General features: G+C 35.9%; 1 protein-coding gene across 1 annotated transcript; it reads right to left on the bottom strand.

Annotated features, from left to right (window-relative positions):
• Positions 1 to 5,505: 5,505 nt before the first annotated feature.
• KATNBL1 (katanin regulatory subunit B1 like 1) lies at positions 5,506 to 19,854 on the bottom strand. Its single transcript, XM_068966511.1, has 9 exons — positions 19,738 to 19,854; positions 18,782 to 18,822; positions 17,114 to 17,393; positions 10,368 to 10,486; positions 9,644 to 9,694; positions 9,463 to 9,552; positions 9,042 to 9,131; positions 6,998 to 7,091; positions 5,506 to 5,538 (listed from the first exon to the last, which is right to left on the bottom strand). Exons 1-9 carry the CDS (start codon positions 19,852 to 19,854, stop codon positions 5,506 to 5,508), a joined length of 915 nt encoding a protein of 304 aa, XP_068822612.1.
• Between the last annotated feature and the right edge of the window lie 4,278 nt (positions 19,855 to 24,132).

A 24,132-nucleotide genomic window follows, 5' to 3' on the forward strand; every position in this document is an offset into this window, starting at 1 on the left:
AACCCAGGTCTCCCGCATTGCAGGTGGTAATGACAGAAGTGAAGAGATGCAGCAAGATTAGAGAAATTTAGCGGGCTGCACCAACATGATTTGATGAGTGATTTGGAGATGATTCAAAGATGACTCATGAGTTTGTTGCTTGATAACTACTGACATGAGGCATATTCAATGAGAATGGAAGTCCAGTGGTGGTAGTGGTGGGGCAGAGACTAGGTGACAGTTTGGTGGAAGGGAGTGGAGGGAGGTGGGAGATTATGGATATTTTATTCAGGATGTCTAAATGATATCCTGGTGAATGTTTCCAGTAGGCAACTGGATATATATAATGGATGAGCTAAGATTGGGGTTTAGAGCAAAATACTGATTTCAGAATGATAAACATACACTTCAATGTTTTCTCAACCTTTTAAAAAATCCATGCCTATTTGATCAGTCAGAAAATAACCTCCCTCCCACCCTCAAATGAGAACAGTTAATGTTGACAGTAAGGATGCCATGGGAATAAATGATGCTTTTCAGGGAAATTGGTAGAGTGAGAAAAGAGTTTAACACAGAACCCTGAAGAATACCAATGTCTAATAGAGAGGCAGGGAGGTCTCCAAAAGAAACTGAGAAGTGAGCTGGTTTCTTCCTTCACTATTTCTTGTCCTCTAAGGGAAAAGGAATCTGCATGGCTAAGGGGAAAAAATAAGCATCTTCAAAAACCTCTTGTAAGCTTTAGAATCTGCCTAAAAGAAAGGTGTTAGCTTGCATTTCTCTTGCTGCTGTTGAGGCGAGGCTACTGTTGTGCAGAGAGGAAACAGAGAATGCACTGCAGGGCAAGTGGAAGCTGAGGTGGGTCCTCTTTCACCTCTTCACATAACTTACACAAAGGTCTAGTGAAGCTTTTTGCAACTTTTCTTTCTTCTCTTTTGCAATCTTTCTTTCTTTCTCAAATCAAAGTAGAAAAGTAAATGGACACAAACTCCTTCTGATTTTTGGAAAGTGAAGACTAATTCCCATCCAGGCCCCAAGGTGCAAGTTTGCTTGATAAGTGCAATACAATAATTCTAGAAGCAAGTAACTCTAGAAATTTGGTGTATTTCATGACTCCCACAACAACTTTCTTACCCTAGAAAATACCTGGATCAACTCTTCTTAGCTTTTGTGTAAACCCATAGTGTCACAATGGTCTTGACCAGGTCTAGGATATTGAAAAAAAGAAATCCTGGTTTAAATCTGAATGAAAATACAGAATACTGTAAAGCACAGAACTTGAATAGTAGTTCAAGCATGTTTGGGGGCTGACTGCTTATCTAGACTCAGTATTTCCCAACAGAAAACTTCATAGTTCAGAGAATAGTAACTCTTCATATCAAAGAATATATAATAAGCATTGCTATAAAAAATACTGGCAGCTGTGGGGCTGCCCTTTCACAGAACTACTGTCTTTTTGTGTTTTATAGAGTCTATAAAAGAAAATACTGTGCTATACACTTTCATCTGTAATTGTACTTAATTTTTAGTAAACTTTGATTTTAGCATTTACTGTCAAGTCAATGATTTGACTCAGAGAAAATTATGACTATCATAATTTTAAATATTATATTAAGTAGAATTTTGGAAAATGCACTCAGTATACTGGATATATGATATGCAGTATTTATTCTTATTGTTATCCTTGGTGCTATTACTGAATCAATCAAGCCATATTATACATTAGAACCATAGAGTGTTTTAAGAATGAACTTTTTATTCTATATGCCTGTTACAGAATAAAAAAGGAGGGGGAATAGTGTGTCACAAAGTTCTATGACAATTTCCATAGCTAGAATTATTAAGAATTAAGGGCGAAAGAATAACACAGAAGTCAATACCTACCAAAATGTCCAGCAATACTATTTTCATCTGAAATAATTTAGAAAATAAAAGTCTGTGTTGAAAGATAAGTAGTGCATCCAAATAGATCACTCCAGTTGAGTCAACTGTGACTATTTTTTTTTCCTTTAAATCAAAAAAGGCAACTGACATTACCATTTTGTTCTTAAATAGGAAGAAACAATAACTGGGAATGACCACCAAAATGTTAACTTAAATTTTGTTTTATCAAACTCCTTAAGTAACTAAATAAACATTTAAATATAATTTCTATTATCAGCATTTAACAGCTAATAATCACTTCTCAAATTAAATTCCATTGATATTAATTATATCAACAACTTGTCAAATATATTAATGGTCTGCTACTGCTAAGTAACTTCAGTCGTGTCTGACTCTGTGTGACCCCATAGACAGCAGCCCACCAGGCTCCCCCGTCCCTGGGATTCTCCAAGCAAGAACACTGGAGTGGGCTGCCATTTCCTTCTCCAATGTATGAAAGTGAAAAGTGAAAGTGAAGTCGCTCAGTCGTGTCCGACTCTTGGCGACCCCATGGACTGCAGCCTACCAGGCTCCTCTGTCCATGGGATTTTCCAGGCAAGAGTACTGGAGTGGGGTACCATTGCCTTCTCCAGAAATGGTCTAAGTTTGAGAAAATTATTTCAAAGTCTAAATATATAGCTTTGAAGCCACACAACCATTTTTAAGGTTAGGACAAGACACATGCCAAGTATGTTTAGGGGCATTAGGATTTAATTCCTCAGTGGCCCTTAAAATTCAGTGCTGATATTAATAATTCAAAGTGGGTACAGATATTTATATCCAAATTCTTGCACCTCAAGATTCACGTAAATAATGTATGTCAATTACCTTTGAAATTACTGCCAAAAGATGTTTTTAAAACCATTGGATAATGCTTGCTTCCTAACTTTTAACTTTTCTCTGAACACTCATTATAAAATCATTTACTTTATCTCTAGGAGAAGCAAATTACTTGATTATAACACTCTACCATCTCAAAAAAACTGAGTAAGGTAGAAAAGATAGAAAGCATAGAGACCTTGTAGTCCTTCAGTTACACTGCTTAGCAGCACAGCAACAAGCGAGTGATGACAGACAGCAACTGTTCTAATCTAGGTCAATACAACAGCCAAAATACTTTGTAAACACTTTCTTTGGCTCTTTCTGGAGATCAACACTGTTCTGATTAAACAGCATGAGAAGGACTTGATAGCAGTGTAAGGGTTCAACAATATGTACTTATCTTTTATCCAAGAGTCTTAAAATCATCTAATACTAACATAAGCCAGTAACTGAGAGAGGTAGGTACTAAGGTAAACTGCAAAGGCCAAGAACAGAAATTGGGAGTGTGGGCCACTGAATAATATTTATAAGCTAAAGACTGCTGCCTTATATAGCTCTGAATATGTAAAAATGAAGTATTATCTACTATCTTTTAAGAAACTCAAACTCAGCAAAACAGGGAAATACTTTTTCTTACTATGTTTCATTTGTATTTGTACCAACACATTAATAAGATAATACCTTTCCTTACTGTTTCATTTGTTATTTGTATCTAATTTTTACTGAAAGTTTGATTAATTCAAGTTTGGTTTTCAGAAGACACTGTTTAGCCATTGATCTTAACCAGAGAAAACTATAGTGACATAGAATTTTAGACATTACATTATTTTAAATATTAGATTAAAAGTCTGTAGTTTTCCATGTGCCAATTATTTGAATTATCTTTCCATTGAAGGGTTTGTGTTATGCTGTACACACCATCGTCCTTGTGACCACGAGCTGAATTTGTGAGATGGATGCTTAAGGTGCAATCTGTAGCCATGAATAGTTCTGTGTATGTGTGTGAAGTTAACTAACACTTAAAAGGACTGAAGTCCGTCTTTAGCCTCATTAGCACCATGTACCAACTGTATTAACTGGCTGAAACTGTTAGATAAGAGAGTGAAAACTAAAGGAATGGGAACAAAGAAAGGTTATATTTTATCATCTTAAGGTTTCACAGAGATGATGCAGGTTTATAATTCAAATTTCCACCCCCTGAAAAACGACTTCTTAAATAACTCAACTCTCAAAACTCAGAAATGCAGTAACCTGAAATTATTCTAATCTAAAACCTTTAGAGAATAATCAGTTACTACAACTGATTTCACTGTGAGGAATACATAGCTATATAAAATATAGCTACACAAAAAAGAACTCAGTGAAAAAACATTTTTTAAAGCAAGAAGATGTGTGTTTCAGATTCACATTAGTAGTGGCTAATTGGGTAAATGCTAAAGATTTACATTCAAGTGCTTAAAAGGATTACTGCACAGAAATTCAATTACTAAAAGTCTTTGTTCAGATGCCTCTCAGGCTTATTAAAGATGAGACGATATGCGAACCACCAACAGTGGTATTTAAACCCCAATTACTTTCAAGGTAATGTATGCAGTTGTTAAGACATTCCAGAAGTGGGTTCTCTGATACTAAAAATGGTATTAAAATAAAAGAGAGACCTCATACAGTCTGCTGGCATTTCATACCAACCTTTGGAGGAGGTAGTAAAGTGTTGGAATTTAAAATACAAGGTCAGCACTAAGTGTAAACATTTCTAAAGCATTGTATGTAATTCTTTAAACATATGTAGTGAAAAAAAGTAGAATTCATATAAAATCAGAACTTAAAAAAGCAAAAAATAGAAATATTTAGTCAATTTACTCAAATGAAGAAAACTTTAAATGATACAGAACTGAAAATATCAGAAATCTATATACAATAAAAAGTGAATATAAATTAGTCAATTCCATAGACATTTCCAGTTAAGCATTCATACAAATACAGATTCGCCTTTTTCTTATATATAGGAGTAACACATACATACATACATGATATGATTCTGGCAAAAAAAAAAAAAAATCAGAGATACTAAAAATATTCTCAAGTTTTAAGAATGGTGTAGAATAAGTTTAAACAACATTCTACATAAATGGAAACCCCTGATTTAATTCCATGATTTTATCATGCCAGAAGCATGGTTGCTTTTAATTTTCTTAAACAGATATTGTTATCATACACATTGGCTTATTAATAATTAAGGCATTTTGCATACACAGTATCTCAGTGTGGACAAAAAACTTTTAGTACTGATTATTTGCTATAATGGTTTAAACTTTCAAAGTCTTTTCAACATAAGAAAATAGTAGCTGCACACATATAAGTGTTTTCTTATAAAACACAATCTTAAAAAAAAGTAATGATGATTGGTCTCTGTGATTCCTAGTAATAAGTCCTGTCTTATTTTTCACATAGTATAAATTATATTCTTATGCAGGATTGCATTAAGACCCAGTAGTTCTTAAACAATGTTACCATATAACCATATAAATCCCAAACGCAGCAGAGGTGAACAATCTCCGTAGTGCACTTTCACCTCATTGAAGCTGAAGCTGCTCCTTTTGGATCTTTTCCACTTCAATGTGAAGCAGATCGGTAGCATTTCATTAGTGGTTTCATCATACGTTTCTTTAAAGGAAAAATGGTTTTGATTTCTTCCATAGTTCACAGTTCTCAGATGAGATATTTTTGGGGAAATCATATAGTCCAAGGATGTTTTGAATAGCCAAATGCTATAGATGAAGTCTTTCAATGCAACTGTAATAAATAAGCATCTACATCCTTAGAGAATAAAACAGAAACATTTCATTAGCCAGTACTGTAAATACACATATACACACCCCATTTTCTTCTCCCTTTTTGTCACTTCTTTTGCCTTAGTGACCCTTTGAGTGCAAAAGATCTGCCCTACTCAACATTTTATCTGCATTTTGGTAGCACACAGCATGTGCTCAGGAAGTCTTTGCAAAGTGCTTAGGGAATGTTCTAGTTTCTGTTATCAAACAACTCTGCCTTTATAGCTAAGCAAGATCATTACATCATTCACAGCAGTTCCTTCAGTGCTATATAAATGCCAGGCCAGCTTGATGACGGCCATTCTGGTTTCTACCCTCAAAAAATTACAGTGAGGGTTTAATATTGTTAAGGAGCTTTTATCATAGCTTAAGGAACTTCACAGAACTTTTAATCACTCAGTATTGTTTGTAATAACAAATATAGTACCTTGCAAATTTCTAAAGAAATAATCTTTCAGTCTACTACTAAGAATACAAGGTACTTTCAGAATAACGTGATTATGTATTCACGAATCATGTATTCTATTTTCTATCAATTTTTACTTCATTTTCCCTCCTGTTAAGAAAAGAACAGCAAATAAAATAATAATTTAAAAACTTTAGGAAATTGATTCTGTTCATAAAGTTTTCATCATTAAGAATTCTACAGAGTAAAATTATACACACTGGTATAACATATTTGCTTGATACAAGATTATCCTTCCTTTCACGAAAGTATTTCAAGAAAAATTTTATAAGTCAGTCCAAGACATAAATTCTTTTTTTAAGAATACGATATTTTTTTAAACCAGAGGAAGTTTTTATATTTCTGGCTTAATGCCCACTTATATGATAGCAGTAGGCCCAAAATAAGGGTGGACATATATTTTAACAATGATTTACTTTGCAATTATATTTTAACTATCAATGTTTTCTAGAGTTTAAATATTAAATTCCAAAATACTTTTTCCTTAAGATCAAGTAAATCAATAAAGAATGATGTCAAATTCATACTGTGATTTGAACAACTTAACTTTCCCCTAAAAGTATAGCATTAGCAAAAGCCAAGTTAAAAATACTCCCAAACTATTTGACTACGTTCCTCACCCCTTGCTCCCTGAATATCACTGCCATTTCAGATGCCTTCCTAACCTGGGTTCTTAACTTTTTTCCAAATATTTTTCTGTAATTGGAGCAAGGTCATTAAATACCTACTAGCACATATTTATGGCTGTATATGAAACACATTCAATGACTAATTCTTGTGTTCCTTGCCAAAGTCATATTCATATTCATATGACATTCATATCCAGAGTACCTTAAATACTGTACCTGTTTATAAATATGAAACTGACTTTAGATCTTATTAGAGTAGTATTTAACTAGACATTCAAATGAGTTCATTTATGATTGCATAATACTATTACATTATTCCGAATTTTTAGTTAAGCTTAAATGTAGATTACCTTGGCTATATTACCAGTATATCCTGGAACCAAAGTAAGATGGTTTTCCTGCTCCCACAACCCACTTAATTGCTGTTTTAAAATCTGAATATTTCTAGGAGAAAAAAGAAGAAAAATACAAATATAATAAGTTTATAGACTTTGGTAGCTAATATACTTAATGAAAACAGCTTTAAAATTTTCAAGTCTTCTTCAGGATAAAATTATACCATTTGAAGTCAAGCAACTCTTTAAACTAGTACATTCAATCATGGAATTAAAGGTTACTCAGGTGTTAAAGCAAGTAAGAAAACAATGAGGCATTTGGGACATTTGGACATCCAGTTCTTGGGTATGAAGTGGGGAAATCCTGAGAGCCTAGAAAGCAAATTATGGACTGAGAGGAAACTTTTGGGATATATACATATATTTTTTTGTAGTTTCATGATAATCTGGCTCCTTTGGGAGAACACCCACACACTTTCACATCAAGGCAATACTCAAACTATGATTATAATTCAGTTTTTAGAACTGTAATCATCCATACTGGATTCTTATGTTAATGTCCTTTGGCAATCTGGTCCAGAGAGCCATAGGACAGGATGACTCCACTCCTGGGTCTCAATTTTACTCCACCAAAGGTCATCTCTTTTTCTCTCTCTCACTCCTTTATGATGGATATAAAGGTTTTGTCTCTCTCACTCCTTTAAAATGGATATAAGTCTGTGCTTTTGCCTCCCAAAATATATATAATGGATGTAAGTCTGTGCCTTTGCCTTCCAAAAGGGTATGGCTCTGCCAGAACAATAGACACAGGGGGTTACTGGGCTCTGGAATTCAACTTTCAAATGTAACATTCCAAATATGAATAGTATCCCAATTTATTATTTCTCTGAAAATGAAGAGAATAAGTATTATATACTGACAGTCTGCTTCACTGACTATGCTAAAGCCTTTAACTGTATGGATTACAACAAACTGGGGACAATTCTTTAAGAGATGAGAATACTAGACCACCTTACCTCCCTTCTTAGAAAGCTGTATGCAGGTCAAGAAGCAGCATTTTGAACCGGACATGGAAAAACAGACTGGTTCAAAACTGGAAAAGGAGTATGTCAAGGCTGTATACTGTCACCCTGCTTATTTAACTTCTATGCAGAGCACATCATGCACAATGCCAGGCTACATGAATCACAGGCTTCTGGAATCAAGATTGCCAGAAGAAACAACCTTAGATACGCAGATGATACCACTCTAATGGCAGAAAGCAAAAAGGAACTAAAAATCCTCTTGATGAAAGTAAATGAGGAGAGTGAAAAAGCTGGCTTAAAATTCAACATTCAAAAAACTAAGATCATGGCATCTGGTCCCAATACTTCACGGCAAATAGATGGAGAAAAAGTGGAAACAGTGGTAGAGTTTATTTTCTTGGGCTCCAGAATCATTGAGGATTGTGACTGCAGCCCAAGAAATTAAAAGATACTTGCTCCTTGGACGACAAGCAATGACAAACCTAGACAGTATATTAAAAAACAGAGACATCACTTTGCTAACAAAGGTCTATACGGTCAAAGCTATGGTTTTTCCAATAGTTGTTGTGTACGGGTGTCAGAGGTGTACCATAAAGAAGGCTGAGCACCAAAGAACTGATGCTTTCGAACTGTGGTGCTGGAAAAAACTCTTGAGAGTCCCTTGGACAGCAAGGAGATCAAACCAGTCAATACCAAAGGACTATTCACTGGAAGGACTGATGTTGAAGCTGAAGCTCCAATACTCTGGCCACTTGATGTGAAGGACCAACTCACTGGAAAAGACCCTGATGCTGGGAAAGACTAAAGGCAGGAGAAGCGGGTGACAGAGGATGAGATGGTTGGATGGCATCACTGACATGCGTTTGAGCAAACTCTGAGATACAGTGAAGACCAGGGAAGCCTGGAGTGCTGCAGTCCATGGGGTTGCAAAGAGTTGGATACAACTTAGCAAATGAACAACAGATAATCATAAAATAAAATTTCCTGAAAAAAAGTCTTTAGTAACATGAGTTTATCTTTAAAGGTATACTCACCCATCGTTCACAACTTCTGTTTTGGATGATAGTTCTGACCACCACCTTTTTATGACTGCTTGAAGCCAGTTTAAACCAACTATTATATATCTGAAATGACATTTTGTTACAAAATTCAAGTGTTTTCATCCAAGAAGCCTTCATAAAAGATGATACTCTACCGACCTCAAAAAATGCATACACACTGATTAAAAAACACACAGATATACCTTTAAAAATTAATTTTTCACTACTTTCACCAAACTGTATTTTATGCAACATGTTTATGGATAGTTTTCTAACTGTTCTTCAGTCAGTCTATATTCTTAAAACAGAAACCATGTATGTCTCAGGGAGCTCAATCTACCATTATGTACTTGTAAGGCACAAAATCAGGGATGTTGAAAGGGAAAAATGAATTGAGATTCAGATTGGCACTTACTCTTCAAATCTGCTTTTAAGTAGTGACTTTACTAGAGGCAACAAATCTACACAGCAGCCAAGTGAGATATACTGTTTTTCCTCCTGTAAACTAAAATAAATAAATACTAAGTTATAAAAATATGAACAGGTTGTATGCTGTTCTTTAAACTTCCTTTTTTTCTGAAAAACAGTCTTCTTACCTATTGGTGAGCACGGGAAGGCAATCTACCACAACTCCAAGGTCCTCTATCCTGTGGGAACAAAGCTGCTTAGAGAGCTGATTTCCTTATTTCCTTTCATATTATAACCACCACACTGCTTTCGAGAAATTTACTCACTCAACAAATGATCTGAGTGTCTATGGTGAGTCAAGTGTTAGGGATACAGCAGTGAACAGAGAGACAGGGCTTGTATTTCAACGCATGTGTGAGTATGGGAGGAGGGGTGGAGAGGGCAGCAACAGACAATAAACAAGTGAAGCACATGAAGCAGCCGATGGTGAGAAGTGCTATGGGGAAAAATAAAACGGAAAAGAGGGACAGTGTGAAAAAATATACATATTCAGTAAGGTGGTCAAGGAAGGCCTCACCAAGGTAGCCTTTGCAGAGACAAATACAGTGAGAAGGTAATGGTTACAATTTTTACTGAAAGGAAATTTTTGAAAAGGTTGGTTTTGCATAATGGTATCTCTTAATTTTATAGATAAGAATCTTAGTCAGAGAAAGTAAAACGTTTGTTCAATATGATAAAACAAATGGCTTTCTGTATTTTGGTCGCTTAGACTGTAGATAAATATAATTTAAAACATATTGTCACTATGAAGCTAAGCATAGGAAGTTTAAAATTTTAACCAGTATAACATAAAAAGAGGTAATACATTGGAAATTACTTTTACTGAACAAAACCATTAAGGGTCACACTTACCTTACTAAATATGCTACAAGTTCACTAATACTTCTCTTTCTCCAGAAAGTTAAAGCTACATTCAGTCTCAAATTCCTGCTGAACAAAACCTGTGCCATTGTTTCATGGTCCTGAGAAACCTGAAAGGCAGTAACCTAATTTGTTAAAAAGCACATCGAGGTATAACATAGAATCATCTTCCTCAATGAAATTATTCTGGTAAACATTTTTAAAATTAAGCAAAGGTGATTCCTTTCACTGGCCCACAAAAAGAAATATTGCAGTGAACATAGTAAAATGACTTGAAACAATTTAGAACCTGTTAATTTTTTATCAATACTTTTTCTTATTTGTTACTATTTCCTTTTAAATTTCAATAATTCATAGAATAAATATTTTTACTTACCTACAGACCTAGGATTTAATTTATAATGTGAATTAAAGGAAAAGGTAACCATACAGGCTAGTCATTATCAACTAAATAGGATGAATAGGGGATCACAAAAATTCAGTTTTATGACAAGATTTAAATTCATTCCTTTTTTTCTATATAATTAAGGTAACACATTCCTGGATCATCAAAAAAGCAAGAGAGTTCCAGAAAAACATCTATTTCTGCTTTATTGACTATGCCAAAGCCTTTGACTGTGTGGATCACAAGAAACTGTGGAAAATTCTGAAAGAGATGGGAATACCAGACCACCTGACCTGTCTCTTGAGAAATCTGTATGCAGGTCAGGAAGCAACAGTTAGAACTGGACATGGAACAACAGACTGGTTCCAAATAGGAAAAGGAGTACGTCAAGGCTGTGTATCACCCTGCTTATTTAACTTATGTGCACAGTATATCATGAGAAACACTGGACTGTAAGAAGCACAAGCTGGAATCAAGATTGCCGGGAGAAATATCAATAACCTCAGATATGCAGATGACACCACCCTTATGGCAGAAGTGAAGAGGAACTAAAAAGCCTCTTGATGAGAGTGAAAGAGGAGAGTGAAAAAGTTGGCTTAGAGCTCAACATTCAGAAAACAAAGATCATGGCATCTGGTCCCATCACTTCATGGGAAATAGATGGGGAAACAGTAGAAATAGTATCAGACTTTATTTTTTGGGGCTCCAGAATCACTGCAGATGGTGACTGCAGCCATGAAATTAAAAGACGCTTACTCCTTGGAAGGAAAGTTATGACCAACCTAGATGGCATATTCAAAAGCAGAGACATTACTTTGCCACCAGAGTCCATCTAGTTAAGGCTATGGTTTTTCCAGTGGTCATGTATGGATGTAAGAGTTGGACTCTGAAGAAAGCTGAGTGTGGAAGAATTGATGCTTTTGAACTGTGGTGTTGGAGAAGACTCTTGAGAGTCCCTTGGACTGCAAGGAGATCCAACCAGTCCATCCTAAAGGAGATCAGTCCTGGCTGTTCATTGGAAGGACTGATGCTGAGGCTGAAACTCCAATACTTTGGCCACCTCATGCGAAGAGTTGACTCATTGGAAAAGACCCCGATGCTGGGAGGGATTGGGGGCAGGAGGAGAAGGGGACGACCGAGGATGAGATGGCTGGATGGCATCACCGACTTGATGCACATGAGTTTGGGTGAACTCCGGGAGTTGGTGATGGACAGGGAGGCCTGGTGTGCTGCGATTCATGGCGTCACAAAGAGTCGGACACGACTGAGCGACTGAACTGAACTGAACTGAACTGAACTGAACATATTCCTGTTGCAAAAAGTTCAAGTAGCATAAAACTTTATAAAGTAAGTATTTTCTACTTATCCACAAAAATATTTATTTAACTCCTGGGAAGTAATCACTGTTAACATACTGGTAAGTATCTTTCAAACCACTTTCTAGACAAAGACAAATTAGGCAGGTAAAAAATTAAAATATTCTAATATCTATATTTTTGAAAACTTTGTTTTTTCACTTAAATAATATGAAAGATTTTTCAAAATCAAAACATAGATCACTAGAGAAGGAAATGGCAACCCACTTCACTATCCTTGCCTGGAAAATTGCATGGACAGAAGAGCCTAGTGGGCTACAGTCCACTGGGTTGCAAATGAATCAGACATGACTTAGTTACTAAACAACATCTTCAAAATATATTAGAAAACCAAAGCAATTGAAACAGTGTGACACTGACAAGAAGGTAGACAAATATTAACATTTTAAAGGTACTTCAGATACAGACAAATGTATATACAATTAACCATTTATGACACACATCACATAAATATAATTTAAAAAAAAATTTAATAGATCAGATAAATTGAATATCCATTTGGAAAACAATGAATGTTGACACTACTTCCTAACATAAAAAAACTTAAACTCCAGATGTAGTATGTATCAAAATGCGAAATTAAAACACTTTTTGAAGGAAAAAAACAACAACACATAAATCAGTCTCATTTTTAAGAAACAATTACATATTGGCCAGTCTTTATGAACCACAATTTTTGACTGATTCTGCTATCTCCCTACTAAAACTGCATCAATGAACACCTTATGTATGTAAATATGTACACTTGTACAAAAGCTTCCATAGGATTACTTTTAGAGCTGGAATAGCTAGATCCAATTTTTTTTTCAATAACAGATTAAGACACAATTCATATAACATAAAGTTACCCATTTGAAATGCACAACTCAGTAATTTTTAGTACATTCACAGCGTTATGCAAGCACCACCATAATGAATTTTAGAACCTTCTCATCACTTCCAAAAGAAACCCTGGACTCCATCCTCCCCTCTCTCCAGCTATTCACAGCTATTAGTCTATTTTGTGTCTCTATGAAAGTGAAAGTCGCTCAGTTGTGTCTAACCCCTTGCATGGACTCTATAGTCCATGGAATTCTCTAGGCCAGAATACTGGAATGGGTAGCCTTTCTCTTCTCCGGGGAATCTTCTTAACCCAGGGATCGAACCCAGGTCTCCCACATTCCAGGTGGATGCCTTACCAGCTGAGCCAGCAGGGAAGCTCAAGAATAGTGGAGTGGGTAGCCTATCCCTTCTCCAGTAAATCTTCCCGACCCAGGAATCAACCCAGGGTCTCCTGCATTGCAGGCAGATTCTTTACCAACTAAGCTGTACCTAATTGGGATGATTCACATAAACTGAATCATATAATATATGACCTTCTTTAATGTGTGGCTTCTTTCATACAGATGTTTTCAAGATTTATATAGAGTGTAGCATATATTGGGATTTTACTCCTTTTTAATGATCAAGTAATATTCTATTATATGGCCTATGAGATTTTATTTATCCATAGTCAGGATAGTTTCCACTAGGGGCTATTAAAAAGTGTTATGAGTACCTGATAAGTATCTGTGTGGACTTTTCAATTCTTTTGGGTATGTACCTAGGAGTGCACCTGTTGGATGAAAAGGTTGTGTATATTTGAACTTTGACAAAATAATATAGCATCACTTTTAAATTTAGGTTTTCAGAGAAGGCACTAGCCAATCAGGAAAAAAAGTCTGAAACAACAAAAGAACAACTAATAAACCTATTAGTTAAGCACAGGGTTAATGAAGGTTTGTGGAGAGTAGTCAAAATGGGAGCTAAGTAAAAGGGGGGCCTTTAAATATGCCACACTAAAAAAAATGTGGCACTAATACAGATGTCCAACTGAAGCTTTTTTTTTTTTTTAAGGCATTTTCACACACACACACACAAAGGCATTTTCACTAAGAATGTTTACTGCCTCAGTTCAATTGAGGATCCAATGCAGGTCCCAATCTAGGCCATATTTTTGGATCATATAGTTACACATGTTCTTTTTCTTCAGGGTATGTAGTTTCTTTGGTTTTCTAATCTGTGTTGGTTTCATCACTTCTATTAACTACATGAAAGAAGGGGCAGTGTCTGTTTTTCACCCCAATCTGTTTCTCAGAGCCTCAGAATACCCTGCATAGCAGGGAGCCATCAAATAAATATTTGTGAATGAATTAATAAGACAGTGATTCTCAATTTTAACACTAAGGTTTAGGTACCACCTGTTTCTCCAGGGCTCATGAAAATTCACTACTAAGTCAAATTCTCCTTGCTTGCTCTTTTCTCACAGATACTATAGACACTTCACCTCTCCTAGCATTACTAACTTTCCATTACGCCAGGGTCTTATTTTTACAAGAACATTTTCACTGACAAATGGAATAATGTAACATTTTTTGTTATCATTTTATTATGGTTTTAGTAACACTTTTTTACTGTTCTTTCACATTATTTACTTGTAATTATTACCCTACACATGATGCTCATTTTTATTCATCTACATACTTATGATGATTTTAATATAAAGGTTTTTTGCTTGTATGCCACAAAAAATATTTTTCAAACTGTCATGTCAGAGACAAACAATACTAAGTTTACCAAATCACAGTTTATACGGTGACAGATGATAACCAGATTTACTGTGGTGATCATTTCAACATATACAGCAATATCAAACCACTACGTTATATATCAGGAACACAGCGTTGTATGTCTATTATATATAAAACAAATGCATAAACTCATAAATTCCCATTTCTGAAAGAGATGGGAATACCAGACCACCTGACCTGTCTCTTGAGAAATCTGTATGCAGGTCAGGAAGCAACAGTTAGAACTGGACATGGAACAACAAACAGACAGGTTCCAAATAGGAAAAGGAGTACGTCAAGGCTATATATTGTCACCCTGCTTATTTAACTTATATGCCAGAGTACATCATGAGAAATGCTGGGCTGGATGAAGCACAAGCTGGGATCAAGATTGCTGGGAGAAATATCAATCACCTCAGATATGCAGATGACACCACCCTTATAGCAAAAAGTGAAGAACTAAAGAGCCTCTTGATGAAAGTGAAAGTGGAGAGTGAAAAAGCTGGCTTAAAGCTCAACATTCAGAAAACGAAGATCTTGGCATCTGGTCCCATCACTTCATGGGAAATAGATGGGGAAACAGTGTCAGACTTTGTTTTTGGGCTCCAAAATCACTGCAGATGGTGACTGCAGCCATGAAATTAAAAGACACTTACTCCTTGGAAGGAAAGTTATGACAAACCTAGACAACATATTCAAAAGCAGAGACATTACTTTACCAACAAAGGTCCATCTAGTCAAGGCTATGGTTTTTCCAGTAGTCATGTATGAATGTGAGAGTTGGACTATAAAGAAAGCTGAGTGCCGAAGAATTGATGCTTTCAAACTGTGGTGTTGGAGAAGACTCTTGAGAGTCCCTTGGACTACAAGGAGATCCAACCAGTCCATCCTAAAGGAGATCAGTCCTGGGTGTTCACTGGAAGGACGGATGTTGAAGCTGAAACTCCAGTACTTTGGCCACCTGATGCGAAGAGCTGACTCATTTGAAAAGACCTGATGCTGGGACGGATTGAAGGCAGGAGAAGGGAACAAGAGAGGATGAGATGGTTGGAAGGCATCACCAACTCAATGGACGTGAGTTTGGGTAAACTCTGGGAGTTGGTGATGGACAGGGAGGCCTGGGGTCTCCCTGAGGTCCTTTTCTCTTCTTTGGGGTCCGTGGGGTCGCAAAGAGTCAGACACGAGTGAGCAACTGAACTGAACTCATAAAGAAATAAACTCACAGAAAAAGATCAGATTTCTCAGAGGCATGCATGAGTGGTTGAGGGGGAACTGCATGAAGACAGTCAAAGGTACAAACTTCTAGCTCCAAGTACTAGCAATGTAATGTATGATTTGGCAACTACAATGAACACTGCTGTGTGTTATATATAAAAGCTGTTAAGGGAGCAAATCCTGAGATCTCATCACAAGGAAAAAACTTCTTTTTCCATTTCTAAAATTTTGTATCTATACATGATGAATGTTTGCTAAACTTAATGTGGTGATCACTTCATGACATATTTAACTCACATAATTAAATGTATACCCAATGCTGTATGTCAATTATATCTCAGTAAAACTGGAACGGAAAACTGTACAAATGTTATCTAATTACATGGAAAAATATTAAAAATGAAACATAAAAACCAAGTTATCGAACAATATGTATAATATGAAAAGATACATCAAAAATTTAACACTGCTATCTATAGATGTTGAGTTTATGGATAATTGTTTCCTTTAGGTTTATTTTCTACAACATATACAATAAACATAATGATTATTTTAAACTTATGTGTTTATAAATTTTTCATCAAATCATTCTTTCAAATGACCATTTTAAAAAAATTTGTTTTCCTGAGTTATAATTTACATACCATAAAACTCACATATTGAAAGTAAGTAATTCAAAGATTTTAAATAAATTTACGCATAGAGTTGTGCAACCATCACCACAGTCCAGTTTTAGAACATTTCTATTACCCAAAACAATTCCCATAAGCCTGTTCAAACAACTAACTTTGCCTGAGCCAGAAGAGCTAAACAAAGTTTCCAATGGCAATTTTGACAGTCCAGCAAAATGTGCCTGGATAACTGGCTCTGTGGCCTACTTTTTATGCAAGATTTCTGATCTCTTCCCTTTCTTTAAATCTCTACTGGCTAACTTACCATTCTGGAAATTTATAGCAGCTTGTCAATCATTTCATTTCATCTCAGATATCCCTAACTTAGAAAAACGGAATAAACAACAGATTCAAATTTGGTTAATCTAGAAAACTGTTGCAGGGAGTTAAAATCTCTCAAATAGTCTGAACCCAATAAACAGTGAATTATTTTACTCGTAGACCACAGGAAGGAAAAAGTCAATAATGAAAAAAAAAAGTTAAGTATATATAAATGACTTACCTCAGAAAAAAAGCCACTATATTTTGATGATGGGCTTTCTGTCTGTGAAGAACCAGAATCACTGGAGTTAATCAAATATGTTCGACTCTCATGCCGTAATTTTTCAGGGAGGTGCCCTGCACAAGCCAGTTCATTTTCTTTATTTGCCATGACACAGCCCCCACTTTTAGGGGACTGCTTTTTTCTGTAACAAGGATTTTGAATAGGATGATGAACTTTCTTTCTTCTATAGATCACCTTACGTAGTTTATCTGGGCTTTTCACAGCTTGTCCAACTGTTCTGTAAAAAGAATTGATTTTCTTAAATGATAAAGAATCATATGAAAAGCTTTAAAAGTTTTTAAGAGACAGACTTAGTAGGCCACATTCTGTGATCACTATCTACTAAAATTAGAAGCAGAATAATTTAAAAAAATCTTAAGTCTTAAATTGAAGAGAAAAATAAAAGGGAAATTATAAACTATCTGGAAAGCAATGAAAAGGATGATACTTTGTACCAAAAGAAAAGGAAGCATCATAATAACTAAATTCCTTTAAAATATAATGTTATAAGGCATTCACAAAGTATGAAAATTAAAACAATTTCTATTTACCTAATCTTTTTCTAACATGGTGACACAATTATGCAAGTTTGAATCATGCAAGTCTGAACATGTACTTTAATATAAAAGAGAAAACTTATTTTGATTAAGCTGAAATATATTTAATTTGTTTGAATAAGATAAAACAATAGAGAGCACATCTCACGGTTTAATAGAGTGGCTCTCAAACGTTTTGGCCTCAGGATGCTTTGCACTCAAATTACTGAGGTCTCAAAAAAAATTTTTGTGAGCAGTATCTACTGATATTTGATGAATCAGAAATTAAAACATAAAATTTGTTAATTAATTAAAAAATGATAAACTCATTACATATTATATAGAATATTTTTAAAAATCCCTTATTTTCTAAAACAAAAAATATAGTGAAAAGAATGGCACTGTTCTGCATTTGTGCAAAATCTCTAATATCTGGTTTAACAGATAACAGCTGGATCCTCATATCTGTTTCTGCATTCAATATCTTATATCATGCAGCCTCTGGAAAACTCTACTGTACACTTGGAACAGAGTGAAAATGAAGGTTAATAATGTCTTAGTATTTTTCCCTGGAGGAGGAAATGGCAACCCACTCCAGTACTCTTGCCTGAAGAATCCCATGGACAGAGGAGCCTGGCAAGCGATACTCCATAGGGTCACAAGGAGTCATAGGGACATGACTGAAGTGACTTAACACATATGCATTGTTATGAAGACAGTTTTGATGTCATAAACTCCTTGAAAGGGTTTTAGGGACCTCCAGGGTCCCAGATCATACTTTGAAAAACAGTGGTTTAATGGAAAGTGCCTTTGGAGTTCAGCAGACCTGAAAGTAAATGCCGTCTTTACCACCTTCTGGGTGTATAACCCTAAAGAAAGCCAAAATCTTTTTTTTTTTTTTAACTCATCACCTGTTTAGTGTAATGGTACCTACCTATCTTATACTGGTATGTTTAGCACAGTGTTTGGCACAAAGGAGTTGCTTGACAATAAATTATCATACTAAAACACAGTATTTTTTCCTCCTATTTTCACTCTTATCCAGCTTTCAATATTTGCTGTTTCCCACAAATTTCAAAGAAGTTCTTACCTAGTTATGTAAGCAGCCAACTGTTTTGGAGATTTCTTAACCTGAAAAACACAAGTAGAGAGTTGCAGCATATTTAAGTTATTTAACGAAGCTATGTAAACTTTGTGATTGATGTCAACGAGTCTGAAATTCAAGTTAAACTTTTCAGATAAAGCTATTCACTGTATTGATGCTGTACTTTCAATTATTAGTTACAACAACACTGTAGGTATTTTTGACAGTGCAACATATCTATCTGACTAGTTTCCATGCTACTAGTCATATATTAGATAGGCAGGGTGCTAAATAAATGGGTTGAATTTTAATATGGTTTTAAGAAATTTTATCAGTGCTAACGAGCCTTGCAATGGTGAACAAAAAGCACTTCTGTGATTCCTCTAAAATTAAACTATTTAAATTGTATCATATCAAAACAATATAGTGGCAAAAAAGTTTTTAGATTTTGGAATATAAACAGATTTCAATTTTTTATTAATTCTACCTAATTTTGGCAGATTAAGCAAAACTATCCCCCTCCCATCTACTCAGAACTACCCATAGACTTAACTGTTTAAACTGTATCAAACTGAATGACTATGCTTCCCTGAAGTTCTTATGTTCAAACCCTAAACCACCCTCTTCCCAGAGTGATGGTATTAAGAGGGAGGGCTTTCAGGAGGTGATTAGCTCATGAGGGTAAAACCCCATGAACAGGATTTGTGTCCTTATAAAAGAGAGTAGAGAATTCTCTCTCTCTCTCCTTCACATGTGAGGAGGTAGATGACAGCTATCTACGAATCAGGAAGTAGACACTTATTAGATACCAACTCTGCTATGGCCATGATCTGGGACTTCTCAGCCCCTAAAACTGTGAGAAATAATTTCTGTTGTTTATGAGCCATCCAGTGTCTGGTATAATGTTGTGGCTATCTAAACAGACTGAGATACTGTCTTAATTCTAGAAACCATGGACTTACCTCCTTCATGTTCTTATTAGTGAAATTAGAGATCCTTTTTCTAGGAAGATCAATGGAATGATCCTCAGTATTATTACAAAAGTTGCGTTTTTTAACATTGTGGGTTTCAGATGCCATAATCTCTTAAATACCTAGACAAAAAATAAAAATAATAAACAGAAAATACAAAAAGCAAAAGAGCCTAATTTTTTCCTTAGCACACATAAAAATACAACAGCTCTACACTGCATAAAAGAGGCTTGCAAGTACAGCAGAGGACATAAAGGCATACCTCAATTTATCGCACTTCACAGGTTTTTTTTTAAAACGAATTCAAAGTCTGTGGGAACCTTGCATCAAGGAAGTCCACTGGCACCATTTGTCCAAGAGCACTCTGTTAACTTCGTGTCTATGTAATATTTTGGTAATTCTCACACTATTTCATACCTCTCCATTAGTGTATCTGTTACAACGTTTTGTGATTAGGGCTCTTTGATGCTACTACTATAATTGATTTTGAGCATCAAGATGTGTCCACACAAGGTGATGAACTTAATTGATAAATGTGTGTGTTCTGACTGCTCCACTGACCCGCAAGTCCCATCTCTCTCCCTATTCCCTAAGGCACAACAACAATGAAATTGGTTAATGAACCATGACCTCTAAGTGTTCAAGTGAAAGGAAGAGCCACAAGTCTCTCCCCTTGAATCAAAAGCTAGAAATGATAAACCATAGTCCTTAAGGAAGGCATGTCAAAAGGTAAGAAGACTAAAAGCCAGGCCATGTGCACCAGTCAATTAAGTTGTGAATACAAAAGAAAAGTTCTTGAAGGAAATTAAAAGTGTCATTCCAATGAACACATGAATGGTAAAGTGAAACAGCCTCATTGCTGATATGAAAAAGTTTTACTGACCTGGATAGAAGTTCAAACTAGCCACAATATTCCTTTAGGCCAAAATCTATTCCAGAGCAGGGCCCTAACTCTTTTTAATTCTTTAAATGCTGAGAGGTAAAACATCCAAAAGAAAGTTTGAAGCTAGCAGAGGTTAATTCATGAGGTTTAAGGGAAAAAGCCATCTCTCTGACACAGAAGTGCAAGGCGAAGCAGTAAGTGCTGACGTAGAACTACAGCAAGTTAGCCAGAAGGATCTAGCTAATTAATGAAGGTGGCTATACTAAATGACAGATTTTTTATGGAGATGAAACAAGTTTTCTGTTGGAAGAAGATGCCATCTAGGACTTTCATAGCTAGGAGAGAAGTCAAAGCTTATCTTCAAAATTTCAAAGGACAGTTTGGCTGTCTTGTTAGGGGCTAACGTGTCTGATGACTTTAAGCTGAAGACAATGCTCATTTACCATCCCCCAAATTCTAGGGCCCTTAAGAACTATGCTAAATCAATTCTACCTGTGCTAAGTGAAACAAAAAAGCCTGGATGAAAGCACATCTGTTTACAACATGGTTTACTGAAGTTTATAAGCCCACTGTTGAGACCGACTGCTCAGAAAAAAAAAAAAAAAAGACTTCTTTCAAAATACTACTGCTCATCCACAATGCACGTGGTCACCCAAGAGCTCTGATGGAGATGTACAATGAGATTCATGTTGTCTTCATGCCTGCTAACACAACATCCATTCTGCAATCGTCCATGGATCATGAAGAAATTTTGGCTTTCAAATATAATTACTTAAAAAGTATATTTTGGAAGGCTCCACAGCAGAGTAAACTAAAAACCTTCAGGAACAGATTGACCATTCTAGACGCCATTACAAAATATTTTTGATTCATGGGAAGTCAATATATCAACAATAACAGGACTTTGGAAGAGTTGATTCCAACCCTAATGGACAACTTTGAGGGATTCAAGACTTCAGTAGAGGAAGTAACTAACTTCAGTAGAGGAAGTAACTGGTGGAAATAGCTAAAGGACTGAAATTAGAAGTGGAGCTGGAAGATGTGACTGGACTGTTACAATTTCACGATAAAGCAGATGAGGGGCTGCTTTTTCTGGATGAGTAAAGAAAGCAGGTCCTTGAGATGGAATCAATTCTTGATGAAGATGCTGTGGAAACTGTTGAAATGACACAAAATAATTTAGAATACTGCACGAACTTAGTTGATAAAGCAGTGGGAGGATTTGAGAGGACTGACACCAATTTTGAAAGAAGTTCAGCTGTGGGTAAAGTACTATGAAACAGCACTGCAAGCCAGAGAAACTGTGAAGGGAAGAGTTAATCAGTGTGGCAAATTTCACTGCTGTCTTATTTAGGAAATTGTCACAGCCACTCCAACCTTCAGGATCCACCTCCCTGATCAGTTAGCAGCCATCAACCCTGAGACAAGAACTTCCACCAGCTAAGAGATTATGACTTGTCGAAGGCTCCAATGATGGTTAGCATTTTTTTAGCTTTAAAGTATTTTTATTTTTTTGACCAAATTGCACAACTTGCAAAATCTTATGTTCCCCGTCTGGGTATGGAACCCATGCCCCATACAGTGGAAGCACAAAGTCCTAATCACTGGACCACCAGGGAATTATCAGCAATAAAGAATTTTCAAGTTAAGGCATGTACATTTTTTTTTGACATAATGTTATTGTACACTTAATGGACTACATCTAGTATAGTGTAAACATAACTTTCATATACATTAGAAAACCAAAAAATGTGTGCAACTTGCTGCTATATTAAGGTGGTCTGAAACCAAATCTGCAGTTATCTCTGAGGTATGAATGTAGTTTTAAGTTAAACATTTTTTAAAGCCTTACAGAGGGAAGCATGAGGAAGGGCATTCCAGAAAATTAAAATTCTCTTCTCCTTCTTAAATTGCAAACAGTTACAATAATATGGCATGTACTTTTGACAACACAACATGTCAATCTTCCCATTTTCCTAATCACAAGCCATGTATTAAATTTAAATTTCATGAAATCAGGTCTAATTTTATGAAATCAGGTCAGGTATCTTGACGTTCAAACACATTCAAGTCTAAATTTCTAGAATCAAATCACTGGGTAATATACAACCATAAGCAGTCAGGGGACCCAAAATTGGATTATATATATCTGTGTTGTTTTATATCAAATTTTAAATTTTTCTTTCATTCATGTAACTAGCTCTCTAGAGTTTTCTTCCACTTTTGAAAAAAAATAACCCACACCTTGTTACTCCTCCAATTATATTCAAAGGGCGGAAAAAATGCTGTGACTTCATTTATGTAGGGGCTTTCCAGTTGGTGCTAGTGGTGAAGAATCCATCTGCCAATGCAGCAAATGCAAGAGATGCAGGTTTGATCCCTGGGTTGGGAAGATCCCCTGAAGTCCAAAATGGCAACCCACTCCAGAATTCATGGATGGAAAATTCCATGGATGGAGGAACCTGGTGGGCTAGGACATGGGCCTGCAAAGAGTTGGACATGACTGAGTTGTTTTCATTTCCATTTATGTAACAGAGTAAATTAGTAATTTTCCCATTTGCACTCAAGTTTCACACAGCAAATTTATCTCAGATCATGGTCTGAAATCCAAGTTTCTCCCTCATCCTTTCTTTATAGATTTACTGAGTATTCACTATACGCCAGGCCAGATGGAGATCTTGTTCTACAGAATCATTTAGGAAACTTTTTGAAAATACATCTTTCTGGCCCTAATTTCATGAAAACTACTGTTTATTTAATGGCCACACTGCATAGCTGGTGAGATCTTAGATCCCCAACCAGGAATAGAACTTGGGCCTTCAGCAGTGAAGTCATGGAGTCGTTAACCACTGGGCCACCATGGAGTTCCCCTGGACCCTAATTTCAGCCTATAACTCAGCAGGTATCAGGAAAAAAAGGCCAAAGAAAGTATACATTTAGGAAGCCCCACAGGTATTTCCAATGCACAATTTTAGTTAAAAAAAAAATTGATTTAGTTGAACTGAATTTTCCAAAAATATGTACAAACACATGAAATTCTGTGATCAATTTCAAGGTATTCTAAAATTTCCTGCTGCTAATTCATGGAGAGCCCACCCACTTGTGCCCTTGAGTTCAGGAACCTCTAGTAGGAGACTCTTATTAAAGCAAATAAATGACTGCAGTATTACAATAAGCACATTGACAGAGGGGCACCCACGCAAGTCAGCAAAGCTCCACTGAGGAGAGTCTTCCAGGGCAAGTAGCACACTGAGAAAATGGCACGTGCAGAACGGAAAGGCATGAGCAACGTGATTTGCTTGGCAGTCTCTTAAGTAGATGCATGTGACTAGAGCTTAGGCTGGGGGTGAGCTGCAGTGAGGTGGTAAGTGAGGCTGGAGAGACAGGCAGAACCAAGACGGTAAAGGGTCTTGGCCACAGGGTATTTTTCTTTTTTTGTGAGGGGACTTTTAAAGATGATGGACTGAACACATGCAATTACATTTACCTTTCTCTGAAATCCT

The sequence above is a fragment of the Capricornis sumatraensis genome, chromosome 2, assembly GCF_032405125.1.
Source record: "Capricornis sumatraensis isolate serow.1 chromosome 2, serow.2, whole genome shotgun sequence".
Lineage (NCBI taxonomy): Eukaryota > Metazoa > Chordata > Mammalia > Artiodactyla > Bovidae > Capricornis > Capricornis sumatraensis.

Bases quoted from the DNA above. Each gene is read 5' to 3' on its own strand.
- KATNBL1 (XM_068966511.1), bottom strand. From the start codon at position 19,854: ATGGCATCTGAAACCCACAATGTTAAAAAACGCAACTTTTGTAATAAT. The intron at 9,553-9,643 runs GTAAGAAGACTG...TATTTATTTTAG, and splicing joins CTTCCCGTGCTCACCAATAG to TTTACAGGAGGAAAAACAGT. The intron at 9,132-9,462 runs GTAAGTGCCAAT...ATGTCATTTCAG, and splicing joins CTTAAAAGCAGATTTGAAGA to ATATATAATAGTTGGTTTAA.